The 25,151-nt window shown below is 35.0% G+C and overlaps 3 protein-coding genes across 4 annotated transcripts; all 3 read left to right on the top strand.

The window, feature by feature from the left end:
* Nucleotides 1-9: 9 nt before the first annotated feature.
* On the top strand, nucleotides 10-25,151 carry LOC115994797 (heavy metal-associated isoprenylated plant protein 33). The gene is made up of 4 exons (XM_031119066.1): nucleotides 10-25; nucleotides 22,555-22,689; nucleotides 22,991-23,066; nucleotides 23,232-25,151. Exons 2-4 carry the CDS (start codon nucleotides 22,660-22,662, stop codon nucleotides 24,755-24,757), a joined length of 1,632 nt encoding a protein of 543 aa, XP_030974926.1. The 5' UTR covers nucleotides 10-25; nucleotides 22,555-22,659; the 3' UTR covers nucleotides 24,758-25,151.
* On the top strand, nucleotides 1,517-2,346 carry LOC115994800. The gene has a single exon (XM_031119070.1). The coding sequence runs from the start codon at nucleotides 1,535-1,537 to the stop codon at nucleotides 2,060-2,062; it is 528 nt and encodes a 175-aa protein (XP_030974930.1). The 5' UTR covers nucleotides 1,517-1,534; the 3' UTR covers nucleotides 2,063-2,346.
* Nucleotides 7,420-18,039, top strand: LOC115994798 (probable E3 ubiquitin-protein ligase LUL4). Of its 2 annotated transcripts, XM_031119068.1 has the most exons (4): nucleotides 7,420-8,244; nucleotides 13,771-14,278; nucleotides 14,984-15,133; nucleotides 17,956-18,039. In XM_031119068.1, exons 1-3 carry the CDS (start codon nucleotides 7,742-7,744, stop codon nucleotides 15,095-15,097), a joined length of 1,125 nt encoding a protein of 374 aa, XP_030974928.1. In that variant the 5' UTR covers nucleotides 7,420-7,741; the 3' UTR covers nucleotides 15,098-15,133; nucleotides 17,956-18,039. The 2 variants fall into 2 exon arrangements, with proteins under 2 accessions (XP_030974928.1, XP_030974927.1); XM_031119067.1 differs by lacking the exon at nucleotides 17,956-18,039 and having other exon boundaries at nucleotides 7,421-8,244; nucleotides 14,984-15,402.

Genomic DNA, 25,151 nt, shown 5'->3' with positions numbered 1-25,151 from the left:
TTGATAAAACTCTCTCTCTCTCTCTCTCTCTCTCTGTGTTTTGACAATACACTCTCTCTCTCAAAAGTACCTATAACATTAATCCAACCGTGCATTTGTCAATAGCAGAACATATTGCTCTGGTCAGTCCACGTGAGAGGAGCAGGTTCTGTATTTGGCCATTATGGGAAATAATGTCTATTTCCCCACAATGTTTTATCGTTTGTCATATATCTATAAAAATGAGTAGAAATTCAGATTTCTAAATAAAGATTTAAGTAATAAGATCAAGCAAACAATATGATATCTCGTGCTTAATTAGTGAGGCTTGACATGATTCTTGTTGGATTTTTGGATTTGCTCATATGACCCTGCGCGATATTAGTAATGATTGATTTGGATCATTAAGTACATCCAGATTTCCGATCAGAACAGTATTCTGGATTAAAAGTCCTTATACAAATACTCATTTGTGAACTTATATTTACTAATCTACTATTATTCAAGCGAGTCTTGTCACTTTGGTAGATTGATTACCAAGTCATTGAAGCACTTTTGCTTACCAGTGGATCGGAAATTTCGTGCTGAATTAATGCCACTGTTGGATATGAGCTGGATTGTAATGATGTTGGAGGATTGTGAAGTAGACAGCCTGAAAATTTAACCTTTGGTGGATTCTAAGTTTTGTTAGTTTGAAGTGTTGTATTTCTTGTAACAAACAATAGGAGTTAATGGATGGATTTAGAGTAGGTATTATTGGTAGTATTGAGTGTTTAGGGATAACAAAAGGCATCACTTGATGGACCGTGTGTTGACCAAAATCCATACCTTTTTATTTTTATGTAACATTTAGTTCATGTTTTGCGTCACAAGCTTTTCAAGTTACAACCACAAGGTTGCATCCTTGGATACATGCCACTATCATCAACATTCAACAACCATGGCAACATGTTCATCATTCATCTGGATTTTGGTGGTCCAATTATGAACTTGGTGACAGTGGCTCACCGACTAGATGGTGGATGGTGCGTTACAAAATGCAAGCACTTAAATGCTGGAGCAATTTTTCTGGGGAAGAAAAGTCGTCTGTTTGAAACTTGGAATTGGAGTAATTCAAAAGTAACCCTAATGATGAAAGGTGAAGCAACATCATGTAGTGTCTCATCATGAACCTTTGAATTGCAAAGTGGATGCTATTAGTTTTTGTGGCTTTTTCCTTTCCAAAGAAACGATGGAAAAGCCATTCTCCGTCATTTTTTCTTTTTTTAAAATTTTGTTCCTACATGTTACCTTTCCCACTGCCTTCTTGTGTGCAATTTTGGGGGGGTTTGGGACCCTACCATTTCTTAGTGAAAGGGCTAACAATATTCCAAACTTTATATGGTACAACTCCCATTTATCATCTATATCTAGCCTAATATGATCAGAACCACAAATACAATGACTGCCTCTTGGATGGGCCACAGCCTGAAAATCTCAGCCATTGGTATAATAATAATAGTACACACACTGATGACTGAACTTTATGGGGTCCATACCTTATTATATATAAGCTATGATTAGTGAGTGTTACACAAAAATGCATGTTGCTCCAAAGTTAAAGGTAGCCAGAAATTCCAAGCCCTTCTGTGGAAAAATGCCAGGATTCAGCATTTTTCCATTTGGTGGTTGCTTTGATGGATGCCGTGACCACACTCAAGCCTCAGGATTTGGCACAAGGATCTGGAACCTAAGCGACCGGCCTGTGGAATTGCAAATAAGGGTGGGATCAATATTGAAGAAGGTTCATACTTTGAAGCCAGGCTTTTCTAAGAGACTGAAATGCAAGAGCATATACAAAGCTTATATGCCTGGTAAGAGTGGCATTAGTAATGGGGGAATGAAGAGCTTGCTGTATTACTATGATGAGACATGCCACCCTTATGTTTGGATAAATGACACTGGTGGTGACTCATTAAGGATGGTCAAGCAACAGTATATTAGTCTTGATGACCTGAGAGACTACTCTGAGATCAGAGTCTTTAGGGACCATCAGAGAGGCTGCATATCTGTGCGCAAGAAAGCTAGGCCAGATATTTGCTAAAACTTCTTTCCAAGTCTCAACTAATGGCAGGTCTGAGTGATATGTGTTGGTAATGACAGTAGAGCTTGTTTTCTTTGCTCTTTGTTGTTTTTTCTCTTTTCCTTTGGATCTTCTTTTGCTTCTTGTTTTGTGAATGTATTTGAAAGAACTCAGATGGTAGTCATATTATTGTATGTACCAAAGTATTCTGCAGAATGAAATAGTGCAGATGTTGGATCTGGTTTTCTTACTAATTCAGTTTAGTCCCAAAAATTAAAAATGTTCCTTCTCGCTCTTTTGGTGAATAGATCTTGCAAAAGCAGTACTTATAAGTTTATGTGAGACTGTATTTGGCTAGTATATGCTGGGATCTTTCTGGCATTTAGAGAATGAAAATGTATACTATAATTTACTGCCAAAAAAAAAAAAAAAAAAAAAGGGAAGATTTTTAGGTCTGTAATGCACATTTATCAAAAAATTTCTTCAACTTATTTATGTATGTATGTTGCTAACATAGGTTTCCAGGGCCCTTAGAGAACTTGCCTAATTTTCAAGTGAGTGTAAGCCTCCCATCCCATCACACGCATTGGATAATTATAGGGAGAAATATCTGCTTCAAGGTATTATCTAAGAGACTAGAGAAGTCTAGAACACAAAAAGTCATGAATCACATGAGGCCTATAAACCACTAGTTTAATGAATGGATTCAATGCACTGTGATTTCCACTTAAAATTCCAAGAGAGGCACACCATAGTTTGAACTTGGAGGGATTTCTCTGAGTCTTTGCTTAATGAAATAATGGAGGTGAGAGCTATAGAGAGTGACATCGGATGTAGCCTACATAATGGATAATTACACTCTACCTATTTTTGTGGCTTGGGCCTAATTTAATTTGGCAACTTGGTTGTGGTTTGAAAAGTTGCATTTTACCTTACATGAAGTATAATTTCTTAAATAAAAAGTAGTCTACAAGTTCAAATCACTCTTTGAAACATAAACACTTGACAAAGAAAGATAGTAACCTCATGATGGTATGGATATATATTAAATTTATGAATAAAAGAAATACAATTAAACCTCAGGCAAGTAAAATTCAATCTAGCTACAAGGTCATAAATGGAATTCTTTTCCAAACTACAAGGGTAAAGGGTAGAGCATAATTAACCTTATGAGTTATGATCATGACTGTTTAGGTGGGAAGAAAGAGAGTTACACTTGTGGCCATGATGACAAATAATGGCCTTTGGATTTTGGAATGATTTAGCGCATAAGATTGATGACAATTAGCATGCAAGTAAGGTTGATAATGGTGCTGCTTAGTCTTTTTTTTGAGCTGAGATTAGCCATTTTTCATTTATATATATATATATATATATATATATATATATATATTTCCTCTTCATTTTTACATATTTGTCTTAGATTAATGTTTTTAGTTATAATACAATTTTTTTAAAAAAATTAAGTTTCAATTTATGATGTCCGCTTTTAATAATAATTGACACCAATTGATTTTTGATGTAAGTTGGGATCAAACTTCAAATTTCTTATTGAACGACAAGAAATTTTACTAATTGAATTAATTGAGCTTAAATGTGCTTTCTAATTATGCTTTTAGCAAAAAATGGCTAAAAATGGTGTAACATATAGTGTTATTTTCCTAAAATAAATAAGTAAAACTTATGTACATTTTCTTTGACTTATGACTTATATAGTAGTTTATGTTCTCTAATTAAAATCAATCAATTGTAGCGTTTGATGACATATAGTAGTTTCTAAGATCATATGATTGAGTTTTAATCGGAAAGCATATAGCATTAGGAAAACAAAAAAAAAAAAACAAAAACAAACAACCTTTACCTAAGTTTTATCTAAAATAAAACACCCTCACTTCAACGGAGTTGACTCATTTGAGTTGAGCCTTTCACACTTGCTCGTGGCCATGTGAATTCTTAGTTAACCAAGAGGTTTTTATTTATTTATTTATATATAGGACATGTTAACCTAGAGTTTTATCAAGAAGCCAATACAATATATGTTGTACATTCAATCACTAGACAAAGTAGGAGCCCACTGTGTGTTCACCGTTTGTGAATTGTGATAATCTCCAGCACCTCAAGTTTGGAATTTTCTCCGTACTCAGTCACCAATATATTGTCTCCTTCCTTGCTTCCAATGGGATGGGACGAATTGGATCATTTGGGCTTGCTTAACTTCCACGCTATAATCAAAATAAATTTCGTAATAATTGAGTTAATAGATTTTTATTAATTCTTATTTCGGTCTACTATTGACATCATTTTATCATTTTATATTCACAAATTATTAGTTGTGAAATTTTTTATAAAAATTATTGTGAACTTTAAGGGTCTATTTGAATACCGTTTATTGCTGAAAACTGAAAATTTATTGTTGAAAATACTGTAACAATTTTTTTTTACTATGAATAGTACATGTGGGACCCAGATTTATTACTTCTTGCTGCATTTTCCGTACTTTCTGGTCTGTAAACAGTGCATGAAACCCCGGAAAAAAATGCAAAACGTAAATTATAAGTGCTTGTCAATGTATGTTAAGTGTATTGAAATTATATTAATGGACACCATCCTCGAGTTAAAGATTGGGTCATGTGTCAAGTCAGAATCAGAACCACGGTTTTGTAGTGAAGTAGGTTAGATTGGGAAGGGTCAAATCTGAGTTTGGAGTTGGGTATTACTAACATAGGGATGACAAAAGGTTGTTGACATGGCAAATAAGGTCTACTAACATAGTGTTGATGTAGATGATGATGATGTGTCAAATATGCAAATGTGGCTATCGATGACATTAGGGCTGATATGGCAAAACTAGAGGGTGACAAATGGAAGATCTAGGTTGGAGGTGTGTGAAGTTCATTGGAGGTGCATGGAGTTTGTGATGACATGCAAAAAGTTCTTAGTGCACCTATGAAATCAGGATCAACCCTAGTTTGAGTTGTCACGCCAATATAAGAAGTCAAGAATTGTTATGTGCAATTACTTTTTAGTTAAAAGGGGATTAGGACTCAGGATCGACCTTAGTTTGAGTTGTGATGCTGATATGAGTAGTAAGTAGCCAAGAATTGAAATGTGCAATTAGTTGATTTTGAGTTAAACGAGGATCGGGGATGTTGAATATAAAGTGAAAAAGATCTATGAATAAACTTTGTAATGTGTATGCACTCTTTATATTTTCTATACAACTAAAAACATGTAGTAGGTTTGAATATATAGGCGTAAATCTCAGCCAAAAAAAAAAAGAGAATATATAGGCGTAACTCGTTAAACAAAGGGAGACAAATGGCAACATTAATTATTCTTTGATTTTAGTTCAATCAAGGGTAGGATTTGGAAATAATAGATACTAATAGGTATTACACAAATATGTATACTAACAATTCAGCCAAAAAAAAAAAAAAAAATTATGTATACTAACACGCGTGTATTATTTAAGGGCGACCCAAGGCCCAGGCAAGTTAGGCCTAGGCCTAAGACCCCACCAAAAAAATAAAAAATTCCCCTTAGAGAAAAAGGCCCCACTTCTCATGAGTAAAGACTCAAATTTTTATAAAATTATATATATATATATATATATATATATATATATATACTATAGGGATTGAAATTGGATTGGACCCAGTACAGGACTAGGTTTTGGCCTAACAAGTCCAAACAATGAATTTGTAGAGCGTGGGTGAAAGAACTAGTTCTATTCCAGAAGAAAGACAATAAAAGTTGTTGATTTAAGACTATTAAACACCAATAATATAAGAAAATCTGTCATCGGCCCGGCCTGAGAAGTTTATATTATAATATCTTGTATATTAACAAAACTACAAGAGTTCACTGTATTCTTACAAAGATTTCTTGATTTTTTCCGATTCTTCTTTTTTAGGCTACTTTCTTATGCTATATACTACAATTTTGGTGTTATCTCCATCATACACGTGTAGGTTAGATTCTAGGAGTTCCTTTTTGTCCCATCCAACATCTCCCAGAACCATCGAATAGTAGCTGTAAGGCTGCTTGGCCACTGTTCAGGTATTACCTCCACATTAATGCGGTCAAAGAGTTAGTTGAGAGGCATTTAATGTGGAGGTAGCAGCTTTTGAAGATATTTGTTGCCTCCCTTTACTTACCCCTTATCCAACGTCCAGCTCCTAATTGTGATGCAACTTTGAAGAAGGTCTAGGGTGATAGGACATTCTTACTGACCTCAGATCCTCGTTTCTGAGATGACTTTTCTCCTCGGACGTGTGTTGGACTTATCTCGTACTATCTTTATTTTTCTCTTTATACCATTTCCATTATAATCTCATTTGGCCATTCTCAGATTGGTTAATGTCCTCGAATTGGGCCATAGACCCAATTCGTATAGCTTTAATAATACCTCTTGACTAACTGGCCTCCACATATGCATATATTTATTTTTTAAAGGTTGTGCATTTTTTATATTAGTGATGTTAAGGATACTACAAATTTTACTATTGGCTTACAAATTGCCTTTTTAATTTATGACAAAAAAGTGATTTAAACATTTATTAGTTAAATTGATGAAGTTCATTAATGAGAGTCAGTGTCACATTATATTTTTAACATTTTATAATGCTTTTAGCGCATTTTTTATTTTTATTTTTATTAAGACTCTTAAAGTATGAGACCAATAGAACCCTAACCCAATTGAAACCTTAAAATGTTTCAAAAAAAATGTTGCAAATGTGTTAAATCATCAATTATAAATTAATCTCCCTTAATAGTTTGAGAGTTGAGACTTTAATTTTTGTAAATTGATATCCTACAAAGTCACATACCAAATAATATCTATATCTCTATTTCAAAAACAAGATACAAAATTAAAAATTAGATTATAATTTTACTTAACTATACATTGTCATATATCCAAAATAAAGTATCTTTTTTCTGACTAAAAAAAAAAAAAAATCTTTTTTAATTGTAATATATTTATATTTCTTTTTATTAATATTTATGACTTTATATGAAATTAACATTAGTTTAATTGGTATTATTCATCAAATTATGTATCTAATATATCAAATTAACTTTAATTTAATTGTCCCTTCGGGGACATCCGATAAAATTGGAACGAAACTTTAATTTAATTAAAATTAAATAATTTTATTTAATTAATATTTACCTATTAAAGACTCTGCATAAATTTTTCGCTTTATACCCAACATTAAATAATGTTGGGCGGTCCTGTATTTACATCATATAACTTATTAAATAGTTCATAACTATGGGCTGGTCTTAATCAATCATCGCATCATCCATGACCCAACCATATTTCTCTTATGACAAAACATCATCCAACCATTCATTTTAGCGAATGAATTTTTAATTTTTTTATGAGAAAAAAACTCAAGGGATTTTTCAAAAACTTGACCGTAGAAATTCCAGAAGATCCCCAAACCGTACTATTTAACTTGCGTAGAGAGAGAGAGAAGAGAGAGAACAAGAAATCGAAGAAAACAGCAAAAATCTATCTTTTTAACACTATTTCTTTCACAACACTTTCCTTCTCTTCTCTTCCTTCCTTCAAACTATTCCACCCAAAGCAAACTCCAAAACCCATATACACATATCTCTTCTTCCTATCTACACCCTTTTCCCTTTCCCCGAAATTCCCAAATTTACAATCTTTTCAATCTCTCAAAAACCCAAATGGGAATTTCATTTAGCAACAATAGAAGAAGAAACAACCCATATTTTCAACACCCACATCATCCTCCTCCTCCCCCATACTATTACTCAGACCAACAACCACCACCACCACCACCACCACCACCACCTCCACCGCCGCCACCACATAACTATGGTCCTTATCCTCCACCCCACCACCCTTATCCTGCGCACCCTCCTCCTCCTCCGCCACCACCCCAGAACTACTACTACTGTGGCTCTACTTATGCCAATCCCATGACCATGACTGCTCGCTTCAACTACAACCAAAATCCCCACCCTTATGTTAACCACACTAATGGGTGGCTCGCACCTAGCCCTAGGCCACAAGCTGTGGACCCACCTCGTTATGTGGACTACCAAAACGCCAAGAAGGTGAGGAACGATGTGAATATTAATAAGGATACGCTAAAGCTTGTTGTTGATGAGCAGAACCCGGATCATGTCTTGGTCTCTTTTGTTTTCGATGCTTTGCATGATGGGAGGTAAGTGAATGTTGTTTTTTTTTTTTTTTTTGGTTATGTGAATGATTGAATTTCGGTTTTCTTGAGATGGGTTTTGATTGTGGTGTTAGATTAGTGAGTGTTGGGTTCGTTTGATTGGTGAAAAGGTTGTGGGAATAGGAGATGGAAGTGAAAGTTTGAGTCTTTGAAGTGTTATCTTTATTTTAGTACATGAGAACATTTAAGATTGAATTTCGCTTTTTTATGTGTTTCTTGAGATGGGTTTTGATTGTGGTGTTAGATTAGTGAGTGCTGGCTTTGTTTGGGTGCTGAAAAGGTGGTGGGAATAGAAAATGGAAGAGAAAGTTTGAGTCTTTGAAGTGTTTTGTGTAGGACATTAGAACATTGAGAGTTCTGAATCATTAAAATTAGTTAAACTAGTTGGCTTAGCTGAGTTCAAGATTTCCGTTTTCAAGAAACTGAAGCAATGGTGCATATCAAAACTGTAAAATTAAAAAAAAAAAAAAAAGTTTTAATTCCTAACAGATGGAGTTGGAAGGGTTTAGAGATGTCAAAACCATTGTCAGGCTATGGAAATTTTAATTCCTCCCCCCAGCTTGTTGCTAATTAGAGACTGGAGCTTGCAATTTCAAGTAGGGGTTATATGTATTAGATGAGTGAGTTCCTAATTGTAAAGAGTTGGTTACAAGCGAAAGGTCAGCTTGTTGCTAGTTAGAGACTGGAGCTTGCAATTTCAAGTAGGGGTTATATGTATTAGATGAGTGAGTTCCTAATTCTAAAGAGTTGGTTACAAGTGAAAGGTTTCAGGTTTATATATATATAGTTTTTTTTTTCTTTTTTTGTTATTCATAGAAAAAAGAAAGAAAAATATACCGGGGGGGTGGGGGGGGGAGGTAGGAGGGGTTCACATTGAATTAGAAGTTGGTTGAAGAGGCTTCTAACAGAGTAATGCTCCTCTCTCCGACGTAGAATGGTTTGGTCTTCTCTTTTTGAGCATCTGAGAATATGAAGAGGCAGTTTCAAGAAAGAGTTTTGAAAAATCCATTTCGCTGTTGCTTGCTACTATAGATTTGCTACTGTGAAATATCCGCCATTTAAGTCGTCCAGTGTTAGAGATGAACTCATTAAAGTTTATCAGACTGGTACAAAATTGCCAATAGATGATGAATGTTGGCCCAACAAAAATTTTAATAGTGGTTTTATGTAGTATGAAGTTCCTTAAGTGTTTAAAGCACAATTACAACAATACATTAGGGGTGTCAATTCGGGTTAGCGTGTCGGGTTCATGTCGTGTCGAGGTAGGGGTATTCGACTAAATGGTTCAACCCTAACCCGACCCATTTAATAATCGTGTCATGATCCTTCAACTCTGACCCGACCTGTTAATAAGGCGGGTTGACCTGACCCAACCCATTTGACACGCTTAATAAACGAGTCGTGTTGAGTTAACACGAATGTAACACAACCCATTTCAACCTACATAATATTAAATATAACATCCATCTAGAAATAATTTTTTTTACATCCCAAAAAACAGTGCATACACTTCAAGTTTTCAACCCATATTCAAAATAATATAGTTTAACAAAAATATAACATTTATCTAGAATATAAGTTCTTTACACTCCAAAAGAAGTGCATACATTTCAACCCAAATTCAAAATAACAAAGCTTAACAAAAATAAAATAACATAGTTCAACAAAAATATAATATCCTTGAAACTCGCCAAATGCTAAGAATCAATATTGAAAGAATTTGAGCAAACAGTAGACTAATCCTGACTATGACCATGATTATCATCCATAAATTCTTTGTTGATGTCCAAATTCATAACATCTTCCACAAGCTCATTCATTTTCATTTGTGCAAGTTCTATGCCCAAAAAAAAAAAAGAAAAAAAAAGTATTAGTAGCTCTAGGGTCTATAAAGTTTCAATTTCAAATTATATCCCTTGTAAATTTTTGTAATTACTCACCTTTCTTTTTAAATTTAAAATAAAATAAATATTTATTTGTTATACGAGTTAAACGGGTTGTGTTATGTGGGTCATTTCGGGTTGACACAAATAAATTGGCGTGTCAAATGTGTCTATTGTGGGTTACGCGAGTTGACCTGCTTATGGCACGTTTCTTATCGTGTCGTTTTCGGGTCGACCCGTTTATGATCCAAACCCATTAAGGTCCAACCCTAACCCGAAAAAACCCGTGTCGGGTTCGTGTCATGTTCGCGGGTTGGGTCGAACATTGACACCCCTACAATACATTAAAAGAGTAATATGATCATGAAATCCAGTTTTGGTTTTGAGGTTTCTTTGAGATTATTATAGCACTAGATCAATATCAATACGATGATCATGCTAGAAGTTTTATTGTTTATTAGATATATGCAATTCAAATGCCAGCTGAATCACATATTATTTAAGTATCTTTTGTACACATCCTGTATACTTAAGGTCTCTCCTTGTCTCTTTCTAATAAAGTTTCACTATTACTTGTCCCAAAAAAAGAAAAAGAAAAAGAAAATCAAATGCCTTATAACTGTCTAGTTTGACAATTTGATATCGTTGGCATTTTGGCCCCTACATGTATACATGCACTACAGGGTACAAAGTGACTACTATACTATATGAATGTTGACTTAAATATATCAAGGATTGTGTTTCTGGTCAACTATTGTAATGATGCAACAACAACAAAGCCTTAGTCCCAAGTCTTTTGGGGTCAACTAAGGATCCTCAACAAGATTAGTTAGGGCTGACCACATTTATTCTTTTCCTAAATTTTATTCTATCCAAAGTCATAGCCTCTGTTACTTCCTTAATTTATATGTTCTTTTGAATTACTTCTACTAATGTTATTTTTTGTCTTCCCCTGTCTATTTTCATTCCCTCAATTTGAATCAACCCACTCTTTCTAACCGGTGCATTAATCTAAAAGCTGCATTCATTGAAACTTTACTTGGATTTATTGTGTATATGTTAATTTGGGACTTGAGTTATTGAAAGCAGCAATTATCATTTGTCAGAAGCTTGTTGAAGAATACAAAGATTTTTGTTCTCATTAAGTTATATACATCAATCATGACTGCTCTGCTCAGTGTCCAGTTAAATGATAATGTCTAGTGTTATTATTATTGTTGGTGGATGGACTCGAACTAGTAAGATAGATGTAAAATTTTTAAAAACAAAAAGAATTGAAAACTATACAAAGAAGGTGTTTGCCTATCTATTTTCAGAAAACAGTCATTTTGAAAACCGTAACTTAGAAAATACTGTGATCATCAGTTTAGGCAACAACGAAGAGATGTTTTCACCGTATCTTAAATTGATTTTTTTTTTTTGGCCCCCCAAAGGAAAAGTGTATTTAATATATAACTAAGAATGAAAATCACTTGCATTAGCCAGGGTTCAAATCCAGGGTATTTTGTACAAATCTGGGGTTCAAATCCAAAATGAAAATCACTTGCATACACTAGGGTTCAAATCCAACACCAACAAAGACATCTAGGGTTCAAATCCCCCCACCCCCAACTATTGATGTATCCAAAAAAAAAAAAAAATTACTTGCATAGTTCAAGGCAGTATTAGTGGAGTTAATTGTTTTTTGGCCCCACAAAGGGAAAGTGGATCTTTGATTTACTTGTAATTGCATTTTGGTTGTCATCTTAGAAATTGTCGGATGGATGGTCCATCTTCATGTGCAATTCCTCATTGCTATGATGTTTTGTAAATTAGTCTATGCTTAACTTTTAGAAATTTCTATGTTCAATATTATTTCCAAGCAGCGAACAAGTGTCTTAAGATGAGCAAGAGTAGGAGTTTGGAATTGGTGGCCATTGAAGTCAAATGGATTCTCGATGTTTTGAGCTGAAAATGGTTGGAGGCTTGAGAAATGGTTTGTTTGTGGAAATTTATATGAGATTTGTTAGACAAAATGCGTGAAGGGGTTATGGAATGGGTGCTATGCAATATGTGAGAGATGAGAAGGGCAAGGTTTTAGTAGATAGGGGGTTGGGGCATGTGTGGTCTGGGTTTTGGCACTTAGACAAAGTATGGGTCTGTTTGGGATTCGCTTATTTTGTTAAAACTGAAATTTTTTTACTAAAAATACTGTAGATAAAGGTAAAAATTAGTCAAAATAGTACAGTGGGTTCATGAATAATACCAAAAAGTGCAGTGGGGCCCATGAATAGTAGCAAAACTAAGCTAAATAGTAAAATAAGTTGGCTTTTTAAGCTGGAGCCAAATGCACACTAATATCATTTATAAAAATTATAACCGAGAATGAAATTACTTCATGAACTTTTCTAAAAACAGTTTTTAAGTCATCTCTCCAAATAAATTTTTGATATTGAAAACAACAGAAAACAATTTTTTTTCTTGGTTCTGATTCTCAAAAAAATCAATCACCTCTTGCAGACCCTGCAAAAGTGGGAGCTTTGTACATTAGGTACAACATATTCTTGAAAACAACATAAAACAGTTTTTTGAGAACACTTTCAGAAAACTGTTCCAATCAAAGCCCAAACTGCTTTGAGTGAGCCTGATATAGGCCAAAATTTGAAAGTATTTTTTCTGGGCTACTTTCTACCAGTCTTGACACCATTTCTGCTCTAGACTATCTGGCCAATGCCCACTTGGCGTACAGGCTATGGAATGAGATCTAGTCATCTCCCCATCTCTAAAACGTCTCATCCAAGTTTTATCATCATGTTATGATGTAGACTTTTCCAACCAAGCTAGCTGGAGCGCTCTTTTTTCTTATAACCTATTTTAATCCTTTTTAATGATAGATGGGAAATTACATGAACCAAATACCGTAAGGTTAAGTCGATATTGGAATTGTATGTCTTCTTACAAATAAAGTTATCATTATACAATCAGAATATAAGGCAGTTACAATGATAATAATGCCAAGAGTCCTTGAACCAAATGGCATCTTGATTCTTGTCCTCCCTAAATAGGGGTGGAAAGTGTGGCTACAAGTTCAATCCCATTCAGGCGTGTGAGTTGTATTTACCCTTTTCTTTTCCTTTAAAGATAGTATTTTTAATGACAATAATTTGTGTCTGAATAAGCAAGGTTAAACGTGGTCTCACCTAACATCTTGCAAACAAGGGGTAACTTCTTATTTTTCCCTTTCACCATACTTGCCTCTTCTGGCTAATAAGCATTACTGGCTGATAAAATGCTTCTTGTGTCTCAAACAAGGTACTAAAATAAGATCAGAATATTGTGAGGTTAATTCTGTAGAGTTATACATATTTTGACAACAGGATCTTTGAATTGTTTAGACAATTTCAAGTACCAAAATATGAGAAATTCAATTCTATAAAAATCACTTGGAATTGAAAACAATGGTTTTTGAAATTGTGTAATGATACAATTGCAATTATTTATAGGTGTAAACTACATTCATCTAATTGCTTGATTATTTAAGTTTATTATCAATAAATAAGATATCTTCTATTTTGAACGAGAGTTGAAACACATGGAATATTTTTGTTGTATATCTAATTTTTTTCTGGTTTGGTTTTCTGATGGACAGCATCACAATTTTCTACTTTGCCAAGGAAGAGTCAAACTGTAGGTTTGTTCCATTTTTTCCTGCAAACTTTACACCTGTGAAAATCCCCTTTCAGAAAGGATTTGGCCAGAGATTTTGTCAGCCTTCAGGAACAGGCATTGACTTAGGCTTTTTTGAGCTGGATGATCTCTCAAAACCATCACCTGGAGAAGATGTATTTCCTCTTGTAGTATCTGCTGAAACACTGCCCCCTCACTCAACAGATAAGACTCTTGGTGAGTGTGTACCCAACACAAACCCTCATATGCAGATTACTCAAGCTGTTCTAGAGAAGAACAATGATGAACATTTCCATGTGAGAGTTGTTAAGCAAATCTTATGGATTGATGGATTTCGCTATGAGCTCCGTGAGATATATGGAATAGGAAGCTCGGAAGCAGAAGGCTTTGACGACAGTGACCCAGGGAAGGAGTGTGTGATATGCATGACTGAACCTAAGGATACAGCTGTATTACCCTGCCGACATATGGTGAGAGTTCATCTGTATTTTCTCCATTACATTAAAAGATAATAGTCAATTTTTAAATAGAAACTGTACACTGGTATTTTTTTATCCACACTGGATAATGAGATAGGATGCCAAGATTGATGATCAGGAAGCCTCAAGCTTGTTGTGCTTGGGCACAAATGATGTTGATGATTTAATTCCAAGCCCATAAGCCTGAGTAATCTGATCACCTGTCTACACTTGATTGGATCCGATGTGGTATTGCCACAAACCATCCAAACTCATGCTTGTTCTGATTTGTCTAGTTAATTTGACACTCATAACTTAATTTAAGCACATGAAAAGGGTGAGAACATTAGACAGTTGGGTCGTTTATATTATCGTTGGCTTTAATTGTTTCCTTCATTTCCATCTTTCTAGCTCTTTGAATAAATGAGAGCACACAACACATGCATGGAGGCCATCAGAGGAGAACTCTTTACAAGCAATATATAGATGAAAACTTAAAATAATAAATACTGACACTGCATGCTGTTTATGGAAAGATCCTAATGATATCTTCCCCGAGGGTGAAAATTTTATTTCTTACATGATATCTGAGTTTTTTGGAACAGTTGTGATTGCATATGTACTGCAAGCTGGTGTACAATTTTCTCTCATTTTATTAACTTTTTACACTTGAAACCTCAGTTGCTTTGTTCTCAAGTTATATCTGGTATTTTTCAGTGTATGTGCAGTGAGTGTGCAAAAGCGTTGAGGCTTCAATCAAATAAGTGTCCCATATGCCGTCAACCTATTGAGGAACTTTTAGAGATCAAGATACATAATGGTGATCAGTGAAAGATTCTTTTCTTCTTGCCAACTTTGGATTGTATGGTATGGCTGTCTACTTTTTGTTTGTATGTGTCGTCATCTGTTTCATACCTCTCTATATATTCTTCTTCTTTGTATATTATGAAAATAGTATCAGAATTAAATTTTTGTCTGATCTTTTATTAACGTGCAGTGCATTTATTTGTGGATCTGTAAGTGTTTAACAGTCTTAGCAAAAAACATTTGTCTAGTTCTTGCAAGATTTTATTTATTTATTGAAAAAAAGGGATAATAAAGGCTGTGGTTATGAACTGCACAGTCTATTAAATAGAGTTTGTATTACCTGGAACAACTTTTTTAGATTATAAAAATAAATTCAGTGTTGCACCTCCTTGATTAAAATTTTATTTATGTGCGTCTGTGAATTAGTAAATGATTTGGAGAATTGAAAGGCAAGAAAGTACAATGTTTTGAGGCTACTAGACTGGATGAAAATGCCAAAAAGAGAAGCTGACTGGGAATATTTGCCGTAGAAGTTAGGAATAAGTGGGACAAACTACAAATCTCAGAGGCCCTTGAAAGGAACCTTTGAACAGATGAAAACACAATAGTCGTGCAATAACCCTAATGATTCATTGTATCTTATTGAGCATTTTTTGGATATATGGCCTCTGATTGTTTTATACTTGCTAGTTGGGGTCACATTAATGGTTTCCCTTCGAGTGATAATAGTTACATATTATCTGCATTTTATGTGAAAATTGTGTCATTTCATCCTGTACAACTGGAAGTAATATTTAGTCTCTCTTCAGTTTTGAAGGATTTGGAAAATCCTTCATTGCATCACGCTGCTGGTTGACCAGTTAGAGACTTTATGGTTTCACACCAACCCCACTATAAATTCACCAATTACAAATTTATGAGTGAACATTTTGAACTTGACTGCTTTATCTTTGTCCCTATGTAATGTTTATTTGAAACATAAAAAGTGAAGTGTTGATTTTTTTTATTATAAATTACATCCCTCTGGGATTGTCTTAGTGGTGTAAATCTATGCTTTTGCCATTGACCACTAGATTTTACCTTTACTTTTTCCCATCTTTGTTTCCTTACATTTTAGGCAAAGTTTTATAACAGTGCATAATGCTTGTACTTGTGTTAGCAGCATTGAGTTTCTTATTTCATCACCCAATTCTATTTATAACATTGCACAGCTTATGCTCCTAGATTAGGGTGTCAAGACTCTGTGATGATCTGTCTGTACAGGGTTTGAGAACCATATATATTCACTCTGCTGTTGAAATAGATTTCTCATCAATGATAAATAATAAATCAAGCAAACAATATGATAGCTCATGCTTAATCAGTGAGGCTTCTTCCCCCCACACCCACACCCCCCCCCCCCCCAAAGTTTCCATTATTGTATGATGTCTAAATTTGTCAAGGTCTATATGAACTTTTCAAAGTGCCAAATATCCTTCTAAGTTATATCTATCTTTACCCTTTCTGAAAAAATAAAACAAGGGGGGGGGGGGGGGGGGCGCTTAGCACTGCCCTCCTTGCTTGAAATTTTATTTATTCATATATTTGTGAATTAGTGAGTGGAGTATGACTTCAGATAGAAGAAAATGGAGGAAAATAATACGTGTGGCTGACCCTGAATGATTTTTTGAGACTTCATAGCCTTACCCGAAACTGTGGGAATAAGGTTTTGTTGTTGTTGCTGTGAGTTAGTGAGTGATTTGGAGAGTCAAAAGGCAGGAAAGTACAACACTTTGAGGCTACTAGACTGGATGAACATTCTAGGTCTTGTGTGAGTACCTTTTTTTTCCTTTTGTCTAACAGCCAAAAAGAGAGACTGACAGGGAATATTTGCCATAGAAGTTAAGAATAAGTGGGACAAACTAAGAATCTCAGAGGCCTTGAAAGGAACCTTTGAACATATGGAGATACAAAAGTTGTGCAATAACACTAAAAATTCATTGCATCTTGTTGAACATCTTTTTCTAAATGGCTCTCTGATTTGTTTTGCTTGCCAGCTGGGGTCACAGACTCACAGAAATGTTTTCACTTAGAAAACAAATAGTTACATATTGTGTTCATTGCATCTTGTTAAATTGTCATTTTCATTTTGTACAGCTGGAACTATTTTGGTTATTTTTAGTATTTGCTACACATTGTGTTCAGTCTCTCTTCATTATTGGATGATTTGGGAAATACTTCATTGCATCATTGCACTTATTGATGGATAAAGGCTATGGTTCCATGCCAACCCACTACAAATTCAACTGGGACAAATTTTTGAGTGAAAAATTTGAACTTGATTGATACATCTTATGTGCCTATGTGATGTTCACTTTGAAACAAACATTAGTGATTTTTTTTATTGGTTAAAAAACATTAGTGAATTTGTTATTATTAATTACATCCCTCTAGGACTACCCATGTGGTGTTCATATAAGCATTAGCCATAAACAGCTAGATTTCGGCTTTACTTTTTCCCGCATATTTGTTTACTACTTTAGGCAAAGGTTCATCTCAGAGCCAACTGCTTACACTTGTATTAGCATTGAGTCTCTTATGTCATCCATCCAATTCTATTTGTAAACATCACACAACCCATACTTTTAGACTAGCGTGTATGTTTGTGTAAGATCAGCCTGAACTAACTGCTTTCTTTGCCTCTCTGTTCTTCTTTGGGCTTTCAATTCCGTCATTTATGAATTTGAACACTCCAAATTGACTTTGCTTGATGTCTACGCTAAAAGAAAAAAAATTCCTAAGTTACATGTGCTCTCATAAGTAGCTTGAACTTTTGACTGGTTTAAAGTTTGAGCATGAAGATTGGTCCATACATACTGATTTTGGATTCATTCTTTACACAGTTGCATCTGGTTTTCAAGCTTTAAGGATGGCATTCTGATATATGGGCTCACTCACCAAATGGTCTTCAATATTTTCCATGATGATCCCAGAAAAAAAAAGCTGTTGAATCTATATAATCATACACGACTTCTTTATGAGGAGCAAAAAGAGAATACAAATACTACTATCAAAGCATTCTTTGGTAGTCAGAACTTGTCAAATTCTATACCTTCATTATTGTTTTTTCACACACTATAATAAGTAAAATCTAGAGCTTTAACATTCATCAAAAAATCTAGAGCTATATACAAGAAATTGCAGAAACCATGTGAGCCCGTAGCCAAGCGAGGTAAGGTCTTAATAAATGGCCCCATCTGCGTTATCTTCTATTATTGATCACCATCCACGGACCATGTGTTTTCACGTGATGTCTTCAACATAAATGGCAATATGTCTTCATAGCTGCCCAAGTCATATCTTAAGAGACAAAAGAGATGTAAAATCAAATACCAAAGATAGCTTGGCCTTCTCAAGTTATGCAAAATTATCATGACATATTCACTAAGCCAAGCCCCATGCTATAGTAATGACTGTCACTATCATAGCCACAACCTATACCATGCAAAAAAAGTGTACATTTTATAGCTCAAAATCATAAATTTTATCAATTGCTCGAAACAGAATGAAAAGTTTAGTGCAATGCTAATTTTACCAAATTAGGTGTTGACTGGTTGCAAAACAAAGCAATAAAAATTAGGCTTGGCCTAAAACCTATTCTAAACCAATAGGTGTCCTTTAGATAAAATCATGGCAGGAAAAGCCATTTTGTTTAGGTCCCATAGTCACCATTCAAATGCCTTGTAACAGGTAAAGTGATCTGTTCAAATGGTAAAGGAAACTAAAGGGGGAAAAGCACAAGGATTTCATCAAGGTTTAGGCTTTTAAGAAGGTAGACAAAATAATTTTGCTTGCAAAAAGGGGTCCGAGTGTAAAGAAAATATCCCATAGAAACGTGATTCATTTGCATCCAAGGGCTGGTTTTGGTTTGTAGCTTTGTTTACCTAAATGCTCATCAGTCATCACAGAGGGTGCTTTATTAGTTGCGTAATCTAACCTATATAGATAGAGAAAAAAATTAGGTGCTCTGGGAGCAATGCTCCCTCCCCTCATGTGAGGGGGCCCACCCCTCATGTGAGAAGAGGGAGCATTGCTCCCGGAGCATGTAAGAATTTCCCTATAAATAGATTACTTTTATTCTTTCCAATAGGCCATTTCACAACTGGTAGTAAATATGCATATTCACCAATAAAACAACTATTTTGCCAAGAGTCATCATGTATTCATGTTCCATAAACTGCTTGGACAAAAAGGCCAAATGCCTTTGGTAGTTTATAGAGCATCGGATTCTTTCTCCAATTTTATCAGTTCTTTGCCAAATAGTAATAACTCTGAACAAAAAAATCTTAGCAAAATTGCAACTTCTTCGGTCAAGCCAAATGGGCTACCACATGAATCCCTTATTTATTTTATTTAGCTTTTACTTTTTATCTACGCTTCTTTAAGCAAAAAGCTAAATAAATTGTTTCCAAATGGACATTTAGTGTAATTTGATAGAAAATTAACCACCCACTCTTAATTCTTCTAACTGAAATTTAACATTTGATGATACTAAAAAGAAATATTGAAACTTTGTTTGAACTTTTAACTAATGATGGCAACAGGACCAGGTCAGGTTGGATTATTGGTGTCCCATACCCATTTTGTCATCTATTTCTGCAAGAAAAACCAGTGGAGTGGGAGGGGGTAGGCAAGATGGGATATAGGTATTTTCTCATCCCTAATGAGGTGAATCTAGCACTAATAAAATCAAGATAAAATAGAAAAGAGAGGAGTTGTGGCAAGAGAGCAAGACCAGTGTTTTGAGGATGATAATAAAATATAAATAAAAAATTAATTTATAAATAGGATATGTATTAAAATACTAATATATACAATGAAATTAAATATATTTATTAAACAAAAAACATATGCGCACACTTAGGATAAAGTGGAAGACAGAGTGAGATAAGGTGGATCGAGCAGGGAGGGGCATTTTAATATCTCTATAACTAAAGAAATCTGACATTAGTGAAGGGGACTTAAAAACAGTTAAATAAATGTATAATCGCAAATTCTAATTAACTCATATGATAAAATCTTTTATATCATTATGAAAAGAAAACTATAGATTTCAAATATTATTGTATTGCCAAGAATCTTATAGTTTAACTAGTTGGTAGCTCTTGAGATCTCTTCAACATCCAAGATTTAAATTTCTCATCTTCTAATAATCAAATTATCAAAGAAATAAATAATTTATTGCATCTAATAATAATAATAAAACAGTATAATTTATTAACTTAGATAATAATTGTTAATGTATGTGACTTAACTAGAACCTTATTATGTTTCTAATGAAAATATTCATAATTCAAATTCTCTCTCTCCATTCCATTGTAACTCTTCGTAGTATAATTAAAAATAAACATTTTCTAAAAAAATATATAAAAAATAACAATTGCTATTTGCTAATGCTCTCTAATTAACGCCCTTTAGTCCAACAGGCAACAAGGACGAACCTGACCAAATTTAGTTCATGATTACATGGTAAGACATAAATGGGAATATTTGAACGAATCTCTGAAGTCTGAGCTCGTAACTTAGTAAACTATAAGGACACTGATAGCTGACCCTTGTACGTATCAGCTCTTCACGTTCATCTAAGTGAAGTTCTTTATAAGATGAGGAATCTTTATTTAGTAATCACAGATAGTTGTTTTAGTTGCTACTATATCTTCTATCCTATTTGACATTAGAGAGAGACAGACCAACCTCACTGATAATATCTGTTTGTGGAGTGTGGATAGAGAAGCTTATCCTCGCACCCTCCAAAAGAGAATGCTCACATCTTGTTACTGAAGCTTGTCTAACATTTCCAATGATTTTGGTCTAAAAATCACATTTCAGTGTTCTTGATTAACGATGAATGCTAGTTGTTTATTTGTCTAGGAAAGCTATTGGCCGAATTGAATCACTTGTCCATACTCAATCTGTTTTCTCTTTGAAAGATACAATAATTGCAATTATTTTGGTTCTAGATTAATACTAAACAAATACTGTCATCAAATTTCAGAAGCTAATTAATCTACTTTGCTCCAACTTCCAAGGTTTCTCTCAAGTCATTGTATATATATTTGATGCAAAATGTTAGGAATACAAATTTTGTCACTACTTTTATTCCACCACTCACCACTTACTACGTGAGCAAATTGTGGTCTTAGCATTACTTTTTTTTTTTTTTTTGAGAAACAAACACACACAAGGGAATAGGGGAAATAGTTCTAATATAAAGGCACACCACAACTCCACTCAAAAACCATAGTTAATATTACTCATTTGATAAAACAAAATGGGCTTTAAAAAGTTTGTTTACTCTTTTTTTTTTTTTTTTTGCTCAAGGGTATTGTTTACAATATGATTTTTTTATGAACTTTTACAATATGCTTTAAGGTCCGTTTGCTAATGTTGTTTAAGTATTGTGTAAATACGTGTAGTTGAAAAAGTATTGTAAAAATACATATTGTGTTATTTAAATAATAAAAACTGTTATTTAAACAACACAACCAAACAAACCTTAATTTCTTATTTGCCAAGGAATTGCAATCCCACAAAAAAGAAAACAAAGCAAGAGTCAATAATGGTTAATTAGTTTCATTTGTTATTGTACTGTTAATATAATGTCTTATTCAATACCCAAAAAAAAAAAATCCATGAGAGGTGGGACAAGATTTTTTACAAAAGCTCAAAACTCCCAAACTAATCAATCCATGAGAGGGGGGGGTGGTATAATGGTGATTTTCTACCAAAAATAAAATGGTAAATGACTAAATTACAAGCTACCTAAAGGACCCCAATAAATGGTAGTATTTATTGTACCAACCAAATTGGGGAGAGAGAGAGTCTGACACAGTTCATTCACATCTGCTGATCGTAATTAACAAAGATTAAAACCAAATCTGAACTTCTCACCATGACCATTTATGAGCTTTTACTCTCAGCCAAGCCAAGCCAAGCCCCTGACCTTTTTAGATGCTTTTTAAGCCAAGCCCAAAATCTGGGCTATGGTTAAACCTTTTTTTTTTTTTTTTTGAGCATCAAACTGCGGTTAAACTTGAAACCTTTTTTTTTTTTTTTTTTTGAGAAAGTAAAACTTGAAACCTTGAACTGAAAAAAAAAAAAAATACCAATAAATAAAGCCCCCTAAAGAAAGAGTGTGAGAGAAACCTTGCAGCAGCAATCTCTCTGCCAGTTTGCCCACATTGCTTTTAGAGTTTCTCTCTCTTTTTCTTTACCCTCAAATAGAGGAGCAGAGTCATCCCCAGAAGCTAATGTCCACCCAACGCCTCATAACCTTTCTCACTCACTATTTTCAAGACTGAGCCTTGTTGTTGAGTCTTCTACTTTCTCTGCTCAGAGACTTGCACCCATTTGTTTTCTCTGGGTTGTATTGCTTAAGAAACCTCCAAAAGAAAGAACAGAGGAGAACCAATTTTTTGGTGCTTCTTGTAATTAAAGTTAAACTCTCTCTCTCTCTCTCTGTACCTCTGTTTCTCAGATCTACTAGCAACCCCTTTTTTCTTTCCTCATTCTTGTACCCTTCTGTTTGTTCCATTTCAGTAGAAGCCATGAGTAAAGAAGAGATTATGAAGGTCCAGGTACTCTCTCTCTGTCACTCACTAACTCACTCACTCACACATTGTATCTATTCTCTTGTTTTTTTCCTTGAAGAACTTTGCTTCATTTGGAACTCCAAACAATTTTTAATTTTTACTTCCTTTTTACTTTTTTACTTTCATGTCTTTAGTTGTTTGCATTGCACACTCAATCCTTTCATATGTGTAGTCATTTCTAATAACAAGCTTGGTATATATATATATTTTTTTGGGGAGGTTCTCTTTTTGAATGATAGTTCTCTTTACTCTGTGTTTTGTTCTATTGGGTTGCTTGTACATGCAGAAATGTGTTCTCAAGGTGAATATACATTGTGATGGATGTAAGCAGAAAGTGAAGAAAATCTTGCAGAAAATTGATGGTACTCTTCCATCATAAACTTAATTCAATTTCTTGTGCTGATTTACGCATGTACTCAAAATTTGTGCTTTTTTTTTTTTTTTTACTGTGAAGTTTCTTTCATTCTTTGTTTAAAAAGATTATATTTTGCCTTCTAATTTTTAGGTCCATTTTTTCCATTTGCTAGGCGTTTTTAAAACCGAAATAGATGCAGACCAGGGCAAGGTGACGGTTTCAGGTACTGTAGACCCAGCAGTTCTCATCAAGAAGCTTACAAAATCAGGAAAACATGCAGAGCTTTGGGGTGCTCCAAAGGCTAACAACAACAACAACAACAACAACCAGAACCACTTGCCTAATCAGTTCAAGAACATGCAAATTGAGAATGGCAAAGGTGGGAACGGCAAAGGTCAGAAAGGTGGTAACAACAACCAACCCAAAGGTGGACAGCAAAACCAACAACAACAACAGCAACAGCCACAGCAACAGCAACAGCAACAGCAACAGCAACAGCTCCAGCAACAAGCCCAGCAACAAGTCCAGCGACTCCACCAACTCGTGCAACAAGGAGTACTAAAACCAGAACAATTTCAGCAGCAGGTTCAGCAGCTTCAGCAGCAGGTGCTGCAGCATCAGCTTCAACTTAAAATGAAAGGGTTACCAGATCAGCAGCCGCAACAATCGAAGGCAGTGAAGTTTGATTTGCCTGAGGATGATGATGAACCTGATGATTTTGGTGATGACGATTATGATGAAGACGATTATGATGAGGAGGATTTTGAGGATGAGTTGGATGATCCGCATCCCCCACACAATAAGATGAAACCTATGATGCCTCCTGCTAATGTGATGATGATGATGAATCCACAGCTCATGAAAGGTGGGAATGGAGGTGGTGGTGGAAATGGTGGGGCTAATGGAGGTAAAAAAGGTGGTGGTGGTGGTGGAGGAGCTGTGCCTATTCAGGTGAGCGATGGCAAAAATGGAAATGGAGGAAAGAAAGGAGGTGGTGGTGGAAATAACAATCAGAATCAAGGTGGAGGAGGTGGCAAAAATGGTGGTAAAAATGGTGGGGGTGGGGGTGGGGCTGGATTCCCCTTGGATGCTAAAAATGGTAACAATGGCGGTGGGGCAAATAACAAGAATGGCCACAATGGTAATGGTAATGGTGGTGGTAATGGGGGGGCTAAAAAGAATGGTGGGGTTCAAGCTATGAACAATAATAATGGGTTGCCAAACATGGGTGGTCTTCCTCAACATCATAATGCTATGGCAGGACCTAATATGATGGGGGGTCATCAGATGGGTAACATCCCAATGGGCCAAATGGGTAACATCCAAGCAGTCCAAGGCCTTCCAGCTGCTGCCGTTCATGGTGGGGGCGGTGGCGGTGGTGGAGCCGGGTACTTCCATGGTGCTGGCCCTGAGGTGATGCCTGGGAACCCTTACCACGCACAACAGCAGCAGTACATGCAGCAACAATTGCAAGCGGCAGCGATGAGCCAGAGAGCTGCAATGGCAGGGGGCAATGATAGGCTCATGTATGCTAGACCCCCTCCAGCAGTGAATTACTTACCACCACATCCACAACAATACCCATACCCTTACCCATACCCATACCCACACCCACCACCTCATCAAACAGGTCCAGGTCCAGAGCCATACAGTGACTTCTTTAGTGATGAGAACACCTCAAGTTGTAATGTGATGTGAAAAGTTGTGTTGGCCTGGATTTGCTGCTGCTTGCTGCTTTGGGGATTTTAATTTGCTAGAGTTTTGTGGTGGTGGTGGTGGTGGAGCTGGCCAAGTTCTTCTATGCCATAATTATACTTTAAAATGGGTTTTCAATTTTTAGTTTAATTTCTCTCCTTATTTTTTCCCTTTTAATTTCCTTTAATCCTAAGCTGAATCTAGGTTTTTTAATTATCATAGGGAGTATTTATATAGATGATGATAATATATTTAAAGCTTTTTAGGAGAGAATGAGAATGTAAGTGGGAAGGGGGTGGTAGAGGGGCAATGAGATGTTTATATGTGTTCATATGTTGCAAACAAAAATAAGATGAAAAGAACAAAAAAAAAAAAAAATTTTGAGAGAGATGAATGG

Source organism: Quercus lobata, chromosome 6 (assembly GCF_001633185.2).
Source record: "Quercus lobata isolate SW786 chromosome 6, ValleyOak3.0 Primary Assembly, whole genome shotgun sequence".
NCBI classification, from domain to species: Eukaryota; Viridiplantae; Streptophyta; class Magnoliopsida; order Fagales; family Fagaceae; genus Quercus; species Quercus lobata.
This window is presented reverse-complemented; position numbering and strand designations above follow the sequence as displayed.